The sequence below is a fragment of the Megalobrama amblycephala genome, linkage group LG10, assembly GCF_018812025.1.
Source record: "Megalobrama amblycephala isolate DHTTF-2021 linkage group LG10, ASM1881202v1, whole genome shotgun sequence".
NCBI lineage: Eukaryota > Metazoa > Chordata > Actinopteri > Cypriniformes > Xenocyprididae > Megalobrama > Megalobrama amblycephala.
The window spans coordinates 9236765-9251608 of NC_063053.1; the positions used below are offsets into that span (position 1 = coordinate 9236765).

General features: G+C 36.0%; 1 protein-coding gene across 1 annotated transcript; it reads right to left on the reverse strand.

Moving 5' to 3' along the window:
- Positions 1-370: 370 nt before the first annotated feature.
- On the reverse strand, positions 371-14474 carry pitx3 (paired-like homeodomain 3). The gene is made up of 4 exons (XM_048204403.1): positions 14193-14474; positions 8112-8238; positions 5580-5785; positions 371-1702 (listed from the first exon to the last, which is right to left on the reverse strand). The coding sequence occupies exons 2-4, from the start codon at positions 8218-8220 to the stop codon at positions 1136-1138; spliced, it is 882 nt and encodes a 293-aa protein (XP_048060360.1). The 5' UTR covers positions 8221-8238; positions 14193-14474; the 3' UTR covers positions 371-1135.
- Between the last annotated feature and the right edge of the window lie 370 nt (positions 14475-14844).

The following is a 14844-nucleotide window of genomic DNA, read 5'->3' on the forward strand; positions in this document are numbered from 1 at the left end:
CCATTGCGACTCTAGGGGGGGGATGCCTCTCGTACGCTTACGTAATCTTGGCAGTATTCCCTCGGAAGTACAAGGCACTGTACCAAGAATTCCCCCCGTTACAGGATAGTGAGTGGCGCTTGATGGAAGCCCCTCCAAGACTGTAGGTCAAACAGATCAGTGACAGGCCAATAAGAACATCTATATCTCTCTGTCTCCCGCTCTCCCGCGCTGTCACTTCTGTTGTATAATGTTGCCATGGATCTGAGGTTGCGTTGCTATGGTGTCACAAGGACATTGTGTTTTTCACCAGGCCAATGTCGCGAGCGGATCATTCAGATAGTGAGCGGTATTTTCTTTCAAAGCATGGGTTATTCATAAAAACAAATAATCATTTATTTTACTTTTAATGAGACAAAGCAGGCTACACCAGAAAAAGCTTGTTTTATAACAACTGCACTCTTACATACATTATATTACAGTCATAGACTCCCTTTTTTTAGAACACCACACAAATCTATTTACTCAATGGCTTTTTAGTTAATTCTTTTAAAAAAAAAAAAAAGTCCTAATTTTCAGAGTTTTTGTACTTATTTTTCTTTTCATCTGAAACTACTCACTGCTAGGTTTTGTCATCTTACATCAACCTTTGACCTCTGACCTTAGGTGAATGGAATTCACAACAAAGATTAAAATTCCTTGAGGAGGTACATCCGCTCGTGAGGAACATGCTCCTCTCATCATTAAAATACTACATTTCCAAGATATGTTTATCACATACAATACAGAGTCCGTTATGTACACCGTCTCGCCTGTACCAATGGTGAGAGCAGGTTTTCTTTTCGCTTTGCAAGGTCTTCCCATGAGTGCAGTGGAAGTGTTTAGGTCCTCTTTTGTCTCTAATCATGCAGTGGACAAAAGCTTTTAAACAGTTGGTCGGTACAGCAACAAAGTCTCGACATGTTTTCGCATGAGTTCTTTGAGGCCTGGTCCATTGTGAGGCTCCTTTCCTCTTGAAGCTTATTCCTATTCTGTCCTTTCAGCAACCATAACAAGTTCATTGCGGGGTGATAATGCCTCGGAGTCGGATGTGGGGTTGGCTAGACAAGGGCTTGAAGTTCGGGTCGGGGTTTTTTGAGCGCTAGGCGCGGGGACTTCATACTGGCCGGTCCACAGCATACTGGCAGGGGCTTAAGTTGGACACAGGGTTCTGCACGGCCGGGTAAGCGAAGTTGGCGTGCTGTTTGGCCTTGAGCCGGAGGCTGGCCAGACTGGAGTTGCAGGTGTCTCTGTACATGTACGGGCTGGCCGTGGTGGCATAAGGGCAGGCGGCTGCCGACACCGCCGCAGAATTGAGGGTGGGGCTGTTCAGGTTGTTCAGGTTTCCCAGGTTATTGAGGCCTGAGCCCGGCACCCCTGCCACCGCCGAGGGCACCATCGAGGAGGCCATGTTCATGGAAGGGATGGAGCTGGGCGGGGAGAACATTGGCTGGGAGGACAGCGGGCTTACATTCATGGAGTTAAAGAAAGGAAAGCTTTTGGCTGATAAGGGGCTGCTGGCCAGGCTCTTAGTTGCCCAGTTGTTGTACGAATAGCCCGAGTACATGTCGTCATACGGCTGCATGAGTCCGTTGAACTGGGCGCCGAAACCATTCTTGCAGAGCTCAGCTTGCTGGTTCCTTTCTCGCTTTCTCCATTTGGCCCGGCGGTTTTTAAACCACACCTGTTTAAAAGACAACGAGAAAGGGGTTAACAGCACCGTCCGCAGTCGGAACATCATGTGTCGATGTAATTCATTGCAAAACAAAAATGTCACTTTGAATGCCACATTCTTTATCACTCTAACATAAAATACGTAAGAAAGAGCTCAACAGAACTTTAATATTCAGATTTTTTTAAACACTCCTTCTCATGAGATTTAAACAATAAAAAGTTCAGCCAGGCAGAATTTAAGTGCGTCATTTATTAAACTAATTTATTCTCTTATTATGAGTTTCCCCAGTAAGAAATGTCATTAAAGAGCTTCCCTCACATTTAGTCAATTTTATATCCTATTTTTAGGGGATATTGGGTGGATTAAAGTTTTAATGGGAAAATTTAAATTAATATATTTCATTTAGCTCGCTGAGAAATTATAAAGCTGTTTTCTTGTCGATCTTTTTTCTGTGAAAGTGTTCACTGACTGTATAGTAATTAGTAAAAAAAAACAAAAAAACAAAACAAGCTAGAAAGAAAATAAGAAATCAAGAGCTGCTTTTAAATATTAGGTTTCAGGAATGTAAATAACGTCCTTTATATACAATATGTAAAATGAATTCTTTTAAAAGTAACATCCATAAGAAGCACAGAAAAATGATTTCACCTTCCTCATAACTCTGTAACTCATAACATATTTTTGTAGTTAGTAACTTAAAGAAATATGATAAATACAAACAATCATGGGTATTATGACTCAAGCTAAAACTTTATCACTTCTGAGAAGGATTGTCTCCACATATTTCAAAAATAATCTCACATAGTGATCGTGCATTGCCGGATTTGTGCTTGTGTTGTAGTTTTCTGGGAATATTTAATGACATCTTTTATCCAGCATACTGTAAATGATACCAGTTTATATTGGGAGAGAGGGAATACCCTTCTCTGTGAATGTTCCACTGACACTTTGGCAATGGTGTTTAAAGCCTTCCAAAATAACTGAATGTCAAATATAGTTCAATGATCAGTGTGCTCATTCTCTATATTTTTGGCATACAGGTATATATAATGGTACAAAACTTGGTAAAGGTTTTGGCACTAGCTATGTGAACACAAAAACAAAAATCATGGACATGATTCGAAAAGGTAAAATGATCCTGAAAAAATAGTCATACTTTTACTCCTCACGGTAAAAAAAAAAATGACCACATTGGAAATGAATGGAAACAAATTTCACCTAGTGGAAACGTTTGGTACTGCGCCTAAAGAAAATCTTACTGAAAGCTCATTTTTTGAGATATTAACCTCAAATTGGAACACAATTTGTTTAGATTTATGGCTTTGATTTTCTCACAGTTTTAGAGTAAAACATTTTTCATAACAATAAACTTAAACTTCTATAACTTTTTTTAAGTTTTTTTTTTTTTTTCTACTTCAGCAATAATCTACCAAGTGTCTTTGTTAAAAAGAGACCAAACTTAAATCTGTGCTTCAAAGCATTCAAGATTTATGTTGGAAATTTGCTCAAAAAGTGGTTAACAGGTAATAAATGGATTATAACTACTGCATAAATATAATTTAGTACCATAAAATCCCCTAAAAATACAAAATGTTAAATAAAAACCTTATCAAACTACATTCATTTCATTAAAACAAACAAACAAACAAACAAAAATATTGGTCATGTAAGTTGGAAATTTAATTTTCAGGTCAGTGCTCCAAAAAATGTGGTTAACAGGTACTAAATGGATTATAACTACTGCATAAATATAATTTAGTACATTAAAATCCCCTAAAAATACTAAATATGAAATAAAAAATATTATTGAACTAAAATATAGTACATTAAGAGCACAAGAGGGATGCTGGCTTAAATGTATGTGTTTTCCCAAAGTAAAATCATGTGGAAATAGTAAACAAATGCACATGCTTAATTTAAAAAAGGGTATAAGAATGTTTTCATTATTATGTATTGTTTGTATGTATTGTTATATTTATTGTTTATTGATCCATTGATGTGTTGTCAATGTAAACACACCTTGAGCCCAGGACAAATTATCCCTTGGGTATAATAAAATGTATTTCAATTCAATTTCAAAACCAGCAGTGGCAGCATCAAATGGAGAAGAAACCTTCACAGTCATGTGTGGTCCATTGTGGAGAGTTTTTTAAAGTATCCTGGGTCAAGCTGGCATTAGGTCAGGGCCATGATTTAGGGTTTGTGTTTTTATTAGGAGCACATACTCTATCAATTGCGTAAATCAATATGACAGCAGAAGCATGCGGAATATGCGGCATAAGGTTCCAGCTGGGATTACTGACATACATGCGTGGTTCAGGAGGCCACTGATAGACATTAGGAAAGGAGTATCTCTACCTCTGTTGTTCTTTCAAAATAACAACCAAGACTGTGTGCTATGTGACCTTTCCTCTGGCCAACATGAATTTGATCCATTAGATGTTCGCCAGACAAGGAGGTAGCGATTGTATTGTCATCCATCAGAATGGGAGTCCACCTGCTCTTTTTGTGTGCTTCACCAATCAAACTTCTGCTTTTTGTTGGGACAGAAGGTCACAAACCTTTTCTAGGTTCTTCTAAGCAAAATATTGTTCATGTTACATCACAGATCTCAATATAGCAGTTTTCTGGTAAAAGAAAAAAAAAATGCCACAGCCAATACCAAAGCCAATGTCTTGTGTTTAAGTGTTCCTGAAAATACTGGAATAAACCAGGCCTATAATTTATATCCCGTGTTTCAAAAGGACGCCCTTTCATTATACACAGTTTCCAAATGCACCATAGTGACAGAATAGTGAACACTCTTATAAAAAAGGATCAATGGGGTTCAATATAGAACTCTACGGTTCTTGACTTAATTTTTAAAGAGTTCTTCAAAAGGTTATTTGGGCTCTTTGGTTATTTTTTTAGAATTTTTTACTTAATCTGAATGGTACGAAACATGGTAAAGGTTTTGCCACTTGCTATGTGAATGACATGATTCGAAAAGGTAAAATGGTCCTGAAAATGGTCCTCCTTGTGGTCAGAAATGACCACAGTGGAAATGAATGGGAAACTAATTTCATCTAGTGGAATCGTTTGGTACTGCGCCCAAACAAAATTTTACTGAAAGCTCATTTTTTGAGATATCAGTCTCAAATTTGGAACATAACTTGGTTAGATTTATGTCTGTGATTTTATTGCAGTTTTAGAGTAAAACATGTTTTGGAAAATATATACTTCATTAAAAAATTGAAAATACAACTTTCATAACAACAAAAACGGTCATAACATTAAAACTTTTTTCTACTTCAACTAAAATCTACCAAGTATCTTTTCAAAAAATAATTCAAGATTTAGTTTGAAGTTGGAAATTTCATTTTCAGGTCTATGCTCAAAAAGTGGTAATAAATGGATTATAACTACTGCATAAATATAATTTAGCACCATAAAACCATAAAATCCCCTAAAAATAAAACGTATATATTAAATAAAAACCTTATCAACCTACATTCATTTCATTAAAAAAAATATTGGTCATTTTTGACCGGCACACGAAGACCACCAGAAGGTTAAATTATTGCATAATATACTAATATAATGCAAGTTATTTCAATTTTTCTAGGTATGTTTATGAGCTGTTTAACTTACATACAATTTAAAATGAAAAATCTATTAAAACAAAATGAACTAATAAAAATGATATACATAAAATGATCCCGAAACCTCTAAAAGGTTCTATATATGACAGAACCCTTTATAGTTCTATATAACCTTTTCTTCTGAGAGTGTAACTTCTTATCTTTGTTAGTCAGGGTGTCAACTCACAAAAGTTCTGATTATTACATCGACAATTGTTTTTGAACCCCAAAGTGCCGTATGCAGTGGTTTAGTTTGGGACACATACCCGTACTCTTGCTTCTGTGAGGTTGGTCCACACAGCGATCTCCTCTCGTGTGCTCATGTCAGGATAACGGTTTCTCTGAAAGGTGGCTTCGAGTTCCTGGAGCTGCTGGCTGGTAAAGTGTGTCCTTTGACGGCGCTGTTTTTTCTTTAGAGAGCCGTCCTCTGGGTTTGACTCATCTGTGTGGTTCTGATGGGACTTCTCTGTGTCTGCATGGGTCAGAGGAAAAAACATTAATTAAACCGATGCATATACGGCTAAGTCCCACAATTATCACAAAGATGATCCGCAATACAATAGATTATAAAATAAAATAAGCTATGGATGTGCTAAACACAAAAAGTACTTAGTTTCTGTTTGCCTTGAAAGCAAGATCAAGATAAACTGCAGGCCCCAAAGTGTTTTTGTATGTGTGATGAAAATCCTCCCTCTGTGGTGTAGAGTTCTGCAAATTGCAAACTGAAGACCCCACAGAAAGGGCTAAATTAGCTGGCCACATAATCCTGGGATCAGCCATTAGTGACAGGGCAGGTTTGGGGCTGTTTGGCAAGAGCTTAACTCTCTAGGAGCAGTTCTAACTAATCAGCAAGCTTTCCAGGGCCTCTAGGAAAACCAATAAGACATCATGCTGCCATCTGTCAGTGCAGATACCCTTTAACTCTTACAGCAGCATCTATTAAGCAGAAGTTCCATAAAAATAAAACATTTATGAACAACACAATAATTCGATTTAAGATTAATTTAAAAAAGAGCTCAATTAAATTAATATATTGGATGTGGACAACATGAGCGGAGAAATGACTGAGAAATCAACGACATTTTGGGTTTGCATCTGTCCTTTTTGTGGTAGGTCGTGTATAGGCGTGAGAGGAACACAGAACTTGCAATCCCGACACCGCTAAAAAAAATTCAGTCGCATTGTTGTATTAACCTACTATCAACGCTTTTTAAATGCATTGATTTATCGTCAGTTGTGATTAGGTTGGTGTTTAATATGAATATAATTTCGCGGAAATATTTTTGTCCATCAACGAGAAGATACTATGGATTTATGAATGCCCTCGGAAACTGTTGACTGAAATTAAACGTTCGTAGCCAACTAAAAACGCTGTTTCATTAAATGAAATATAGTAATATTCATTCATAATATTCTTATTTAGTATTATTTATTTTTTTTATCTCAAATGTTGTTCAGAGTGACTTTACTTTCATGTTTGTAGCCATATCGTATTTTTAAATGAACACATTTTTCTTAGCTAATAATAATAGGCTAATAATAATAATAATACATTTTCATACTATTTAATTAAGTAGCCTAATGAAAACCTATCTTTACATCTTTTTTATTAAGACATGCACTTTTCAGAAATGCGGTAGGGCGATATATAGCCTTCTGAAAGAGTAAAAAATAGGCCTAAATAAACCTGCAAGATAGTCTATGAATAAAATGTGAAAATGTATAATCATAATTTAACAGCTTAATATGTTTCTAATCGAGTTGATTTTAGTGAAAGACGATATTTTCCCATCGGCGGTTCAATGTTTCCCTATTACTTAGAGGCTATATCCGCTCTATGAGATATGAGTTTCTAAAAATATAAACTTTCCATAAACAACCAACTTGTGGCGATTCTTCCGGATAGTGATATTTAGGCCTATCATCTGCTAATGGAAATTGCAATTAAACTTAAAATACGGTCCGAATACAGACATACGTTTGCCAGTTTTCAGTGTCATAGACCTCCCTATCATAGCTATGTTTAACATTGTAAAAAAAAAAAAAACGTAAATAATAAAATCGCTTTCCTCATTATGTTAATGCGATTTTACATTCAACCTATTTTTTGCAACTGCCTGCATGCGCGCCAGCATGCTTTAAAACTGTAACGAGTCAGGCTAACACCTAGATAAGCCTAACAGCATAATTTAAGTTACAATAAACGCTTTTTCTTAGTTTGTTTGCGATTACATAATCTTCTGTCGCGCAGTGTCTCGGTGAAGTGCACATCGCCTTCAGACCTTTGCTCTTTTCACAGGTGTTTAGGTTTATTGCATTGTCCTACTTGACTGTCATTTGGATACCAAATTTGAGGCACAGGAATGAATAATTTATGCGCCGTTCCTTCAGCACGTGACTGGCTAGCCGGGATGTTCTCCTTCAAATGGCGACTGTCATCAGTACACAGTGCACACAGAAAGACTGTCTGTAAAAGCTATAGGCTACCTGGATTCAAATGACCCAAGATTATTCAAAACTACAACCAAAGATGTGGAGCTGTTATTACTAACCCAATTCAACTTGAACACGGAATAAAGAACACAATGTGTTATAAAATACCCAACAGAATGTGCTTATAAGCATTCAATCATGCAATGGGCCGATATCAATATCTGAATTTGGACTGTCTATCACAAAACTGAAAGATTTCGATTAGGCTAATAGGCCTATATATATATAAACGTTTTTTACTTTAAAATCAAGTATGAGTGAATGAATTTGTGTGTGTTGATGATTAAACATGAATATGTACTGACCACTGTTGTCCTGGCCTTTGCATCCCGGATCGTGCTGAGGAGTCCCGGAGTCAGACAGAGACAGTGCCGGGCTACGGGCCTCACTGTCCGTTAGAAGGTTAAAATCCATCACCTCGACCGCCAGGCTCTGTGAACAGCACAGGGTCAAAAATTTACATGAATGCTGATACACCATATACACAAGCTCAATACACACGAGACTGCATTGTTTGCGCAGCTTCACTGGGACGCAGCTCATTCTGACTTGTGATAATGAAATAAAAGACACAAATCTCCTTTTATTCTTACATTTATAGATTTTGTAATGTTCTTGTTCATTAGATTTCCTTAAACAGTCCTATAATATTTGCACGACTGATCAGTGTCGCTCAGAAATATCAAAACAGAACAAAATTTAGGTATAGCCTACTGTAAACAAAAAGTTGAATTGCTGCATTAAAAGTTGGTGGCAAAGTCACAACCTGAAGTGATAAGTTCATTGTAATATTTCAACAACCTTGGATATTATTTATGATGAAGAAAATTGAGTGAGAACCCATTTAACAGAATCTAAATTATTGCAATGTTGCGTTAAATGGATGGAAACAAACACCGTGTAAACAAACGTAATGTAGCCTAATTTTAATTAAGTTTAATTAAACTAAACAATAATTTTGTCAATAAATAGCCAGGCCTATTTATATATATTTATTCATTTATTGTTAATTGCTTGTGGTAGGATTTTCCTGCGCAAAAAGTACAAGCGAAACAGATGGAAAAAGAACAATTAAATCTAAACCCCCAAAATAAGACATATAAACCTAAATAAATAAACCCACTTCTAGAATAAATCAGAAAAGCTATTAAACCGAATGTGCAATAAGAAATGAAAATTAACAATTATTTGCATGTTTCATCATATCAAATGAGATGTAGCTAGTAATAAAGCCCAGCGCATTTGCTTTATGTTGCAAATCTCCAAAATGATAGGGTTCATCCGTTTACAACTGTAGCTACTCTTTATGTCTGAAAACGTTTTGGACTAGACACCGATCAATCAAAGTTCAAAATTACGTGAACCAAAAGCCCTAAATAGCAGCCTCGTAACAGAGCCTAAAATAACATCTCGTTTATTTATGTAACAGCAGCTACACCCTAGAGATATAGAAACATAATCACACTGCGTCTTGGAATCTGTTATGTGACTGGATGAAGCAAACGGCACCGAAACTCGCGCGCCGAAGAGAGTTTACGGAACTGAACGCCAACAGACTACAAAACATGTGATTTCCTCTTTTATTATTTGCTGCTGGATTTCACTTCTCTTGGAGGATTGTTAGAGGTGTGAAGGTTTGGCTCATATAACCTTGTGGATGAAACGAGATTCCAACTTAAAATAAAAGCAATAATTTTACATTCGAATTCTTCACACTTCGAACTCCAAATAGCCTCTTTTGATTAAATTCTTTTTTGTTTGTTTTTTTGTTTGTTGCCGTTTTAAATTAAACTTCTCTGTAATGATGAACTCACACAAAACATACATGCTTAAACATATGGTTTCCAACAACTAGCCTATCAATCACTATCTCATGGAAAACATTTTTATATCTTCCTATCAGTTGAAGATTACACAAATAAATAGCTTATAGTTTAGCCAAGGAGTCACATTCATTTTTCCAAAGAGCGCATAATTCGTATTTGTTTCCAAAATTATTGTTATCTGAGTAGCAAAATAGCGCTTCGGGCTACACACGTGACTTGTGCAACTTCATTAGAACTTTCTCCTTGCTTTCACTGAGAAGAGAGGGCAATAAATACTTGCATTCAATTAGAATCTACAATATACGAGAAAAAAATAAGTATTGGTTAAAAAAAAAAACTAATTTAGAAGGATACGCAGTCTGCTCATGCACAATAATGCATAATGTGGGCCTGTTTTGATTAACGCAACTAATTGCTATAAAAAGATTATATATTCTTTAAAATGATAGGTTTATTGATTTCACAGATTTTATTCTCACTCTGCCATACGTTTTAATAAACATTTTCTTTTTCTATTAAAAGATGAACGCCCTTCGTCCCATGGTTGAAAATAGCCTAATAAATATGCCTAAAAATGTTCAGACAAAATAACATGTCATTTGTTCATTGTTTGCGCTATGCAATGTTTGGCAGCATTTACGCACTATTTTTAAACTCGCTGAGGATTTTGGGGAAAGTTTTGACCTAGTTCAGCACCTATAGATCTGACAGCTCCTTTAACGATACAAGTTTTACTTAATAAGCGATCTACGGACAGGTTTGGAAACCAGGCATTTCTCCATTGTATATAATGTGAATTGGTGGTGATGGCCGCCTTTTCCATCATTAATTCCGTATTAACAATAGAGTCTCATTACGGCCCAGACTAATTAATTTAAATTCATCAGTTAGTGGAATATTATACAGGCCTACACTTTCTCCAGAACATAATTCATCACATCTTTCTTTCTTTCTTAAATAGTTTTAAGTACATGTACAATCAATAAAAGCTAAGGCATGGAATCCTCCAGAAGAAACAAACAAGTGCCATAGTGAAAAATCAGGAAGTGATCAGTATTCATGAGGTGACAGACCCTGGGGATCTAGAGATTATCAGTGGTGATAAATAACAGACCAACACCTTAGTATCACTGATTTACAACTTTTTTCAATACCAAAACATTAGTGTTTACTAGAAGTCAAATCACATATCCAATTAGGTTTTGTTACCAGATGATAAACAACTAGGCTTAGGCCTAGATACTCAACATAAGGAATCCTTAAAAGAAAACATTTGGATAACAAAGCAGGGTGTCCTGTTAAATTATAATTGTTTGTTTTAATGTGCACAGGACAGAATGCTAAATGATTTAACAGATTTTTGTCTTGTGCTGTCTGGCCTATAAATGAAATTAATCAATTAACATTCATTGATTAATCAAGATACATTCAAAATGCTACAAATATGTTCTAACAGTACACTTTCTTACTCCACCCTATTCATCAATCAAAAGGTTCATTGTTAAGATACAATATCATCTCTATAATCACTTTTCTTTTTAATCTAATAAGCAATTGAGGTAACTTGCCTTGTAAATGCAGCACGAGAAAGCAGAATTACAATCACTATACTATAGATATATACTTCAACACATACCCGGATATAGGCAAGCTGTTCAGATGCTGTTCCTCTTGCTTTAGCTTTGTTCCCAATGCTATAGGTGACGTAAGCTGGTTATTTCATCCTGAGCAAGGTGTCAATGCACCCCCCACCCCTCTCCCCTGCCAGGACTTGTGACATTATTACATTTCAAACTCTATCAAGGGTCCTCTAAGGATTGTGGGCCAACAAGGCGAGATGCAAGATTACTTGAATGTAAAAAAAAAAAAAAAAAAAATGGAGAGACCAAATGGGAAAGTGACCTGGTTTTTCTGACCTTCATGGTTATGTATATAGAATATAGCTTATATAACCAATTGTCTAAATGAATGATCAAAAGTTTTGTTTGTTTTCAAATTTTTATAAGGCTAAAATGTACTATAATAGTAGTAATAATAATTTTATATTTCTGTGAAATAAAGTTTGGCACAAACTTTATGTATCTCTTCGGTGGCACACACATTATATTGGGAAATGTATGCTACCTTTGAGATATGGCTCAGGGAGGAGGCAGTAAAACGACATCGATCTCATTAATATATATATATATATATATATATATATATATATATATATATATATATATATATATATATATATATATATATATATAAGAGAAGAGATAATAGAGGTAAAATCCTCTCGTTTTTCAGAAGATTGCTGGGTCCATCTGTTGGTTCGACAGAGGTAGACAGCATACATTTCCACGGGCTGCTGCATTATCTCAGGAATTATTCATAAACGCGTTTAGAATTAATTCCTTGGATTAAGAGTTGATTAAGATGTGTGTCACTTTGCTGTCTGAGAACTTATTAAGGGCCCACTCGAGCCGGCGGCAGATGGAATTTCTACCCAATGTTTGTAGATGTTAATTTCTCCCCTCCTAACACCCATTTGCATTTGGCTGTGTATGTCAAAGCGCGGCTTTTCCTGCACGCACAGCTCCGACTATCCGTGTACGAGGAGATGCTCATCTCACTCACTACTATAAGATCGCTCATGTTTATTCCATTACACAGTAGCCTACGCGCGCACTATTCGACGTTCGACTGAGATACTAATGTTTTGGTAATGAAATTATGAAACATGCACAAAAATCCTTGCTTTTCGTTTGTTAGCAAAATTGAAAGAAAGTATAGTCTACGTGTTTTTGAGGAGGCTGAATTTAGATATATGGATGCAGCTGAAGCCGAAGCAGCCTTCTGTGTGTTTCTGTATTATATCACCACTAAAAGCAAGACGAAAAGACATGGCCGAACACAAGAGCGTCACGCGCTGTTCTGCCCGTGAGGTTTTAGCATGCACACACATGAATAAACTGTTTTTATTGTTTTTAAAGGTGTTATTTTGTTTAAACGACATTTAGCGGTTATGATTGACTTTTGAACGTTTGTTGTATTTTAACTAGGCCTATGCTAGCCTATATTTATCGTTTGTAATAAAAAATTGTTGAAATAAAAACAAGCATTCATCATAAACAAGAAAACTAGCTTACTATTTAAATACTGAAATAAAACACAACAAAGACAAATGCAACAACAACAAAAAATAAATACAAATAGGCTAAAGAAAGAAAATGGAGCCTATTCGGATTAATTTTGGTTTTTAATACTCTGGCAAAAATGTTTCGGTCAATCTTGTTTGACTATTTGGCCGCATGTAAATTTAGATAAACAGGTGCGTTTGCTTGAGTATTTTTATATTTTACATTTAGGCCTACAGAAATGCCCCCAAACATTTGCTGAAGCTAGGCTAATGTATAAGTAAATTGTTGCATGTCATCGTTCCTTTATTCCGATTTTAAAAAGCGAACTGTTTTAAAATATTATCCGAATATTTTTTATTCGTTTTTATAGGAAATAACTGAACAGTGGGTGCGGGTATTTTACGGCTTTGGAAGTTTGGAGCACCTGCCACCTATCAGTTTGGGTATGTTGAATTAATATTTTAACTTATAATATTTTAATATTCATTCATTCATTCATGAATACTTATTTATTCATAATATTTTGACTTATATAGGCCTATAACAATCCCGGAAAAACGTGGTTATGTGATATGCAGCAATATAGAAAGAGAAATATCGCAGATATCGAGGTTTCATGTTGTTGTTTTTGTAATCCAATGCGAGTTAAACACAATTGTCATACCAATGTTAAAACGATGTAACAAAAGTTTTATTAACCGTCGACAATGCTTCAAATCACTTTTGTTGAAGGCACAAATTGGCTCAAAATCAATGTAAGCTTTTATTTTAACATACAACAACTAATTTAAAACATTATCTAAAGCTTTCCGCAAGCCAGCGTTTAACTGAAAATAATTTGCACCGCGCTAAAAATAACTGACTAAGAGTTAAACAGGGTTTAAATAAAAATTTTCCCGACATCATGTAACTTCCTAGGACCTTCCTGTTTTTCTTAATGAAAGGGATTGTGTTATCAAGCTGAAAAATTGTTTAATTATTTAAAATATTGTCTAATAATTAAACCCCATATTTAAGCTAATAATAACATAGCACTACAACCCTAGACACGATATTGCATATTTTAAAGTTAAAGTAACCTTCAAGGAGTAAGTCTATATTTACTAGCTGTTGTACATGTTGTTCTGAGGTTTGTACATTTCGGCACAGCCGGACATCATCACATCAACTTCAGCCCGATGATAAACGACGCTGGCTCGTCCCATGCTTCTCCAGTCGCCGATCAAAACTGACCTTTATCTGAGCTCATGGGCGCGGGTCTCTACGGCTTTTGGAGCACCTCATCTATCAGCAAAATGTGTGTTGCGATCTATTTTGGATTCAGGTAGCTTATATTTTTGAGAGACTGGAAGGAGACAACATCCTCACAGCTCCTCCATCGCACGAGAGCACATATCATCAGCACCACAGTGATTTTTGTCATGCATCTACTCACATGAATCCCGGTCTAGTGGAGGTAATCCTCGAAAAATGTACAACTCTCGCGTGTTAGCTGCTTTTCTGAAACGATGCAGTCGTCATGTAGAAAGTTCCTTAGGATGAGCAAATAAAAAGAGACAGTTTCCCCTTTCTCTCTCTCGGTGTTGCCTGTCATAAGTTTGTAGCGAAGAGTGAAGGCTCGATCCCCATGCAGAGGGGAACTGACTTTATGCTAAATATCTCGTGCGACAGGTCCGCGGCAGGAATGAATGCCCACCCCTTCTCTCTCTCTCTCTCTCTCTCTCTCTCTCTCTCTCTCTCTCTCTCAGAGTCTCTCACATGCGCTCACTTAACGCACAGTAAATCAAGGCTTCGGTCAATAACCCTGAGCTCACTTCCACAGCTTTTCCAAAACTTATAGATTACTTAGCGTTGTGTTATTTCATGCCATTAGGTTACTTCTTTCTGCTCAGTAAATAGAAAGTTCTTCTCAACTCTATAGTTTCCTCAAACACTCTTAAAAATAAAGGTTATTAGCTGGCATCCATGGATCCATGAAGAACCTTTAACAATCATGGAACCTTTCAAATGCACAAAAGGTTCTTTATATTGGAAAAGCCTCATCAGATTATTACAAGGCAAATTACTAAAACAAAATTGGTTCTTGG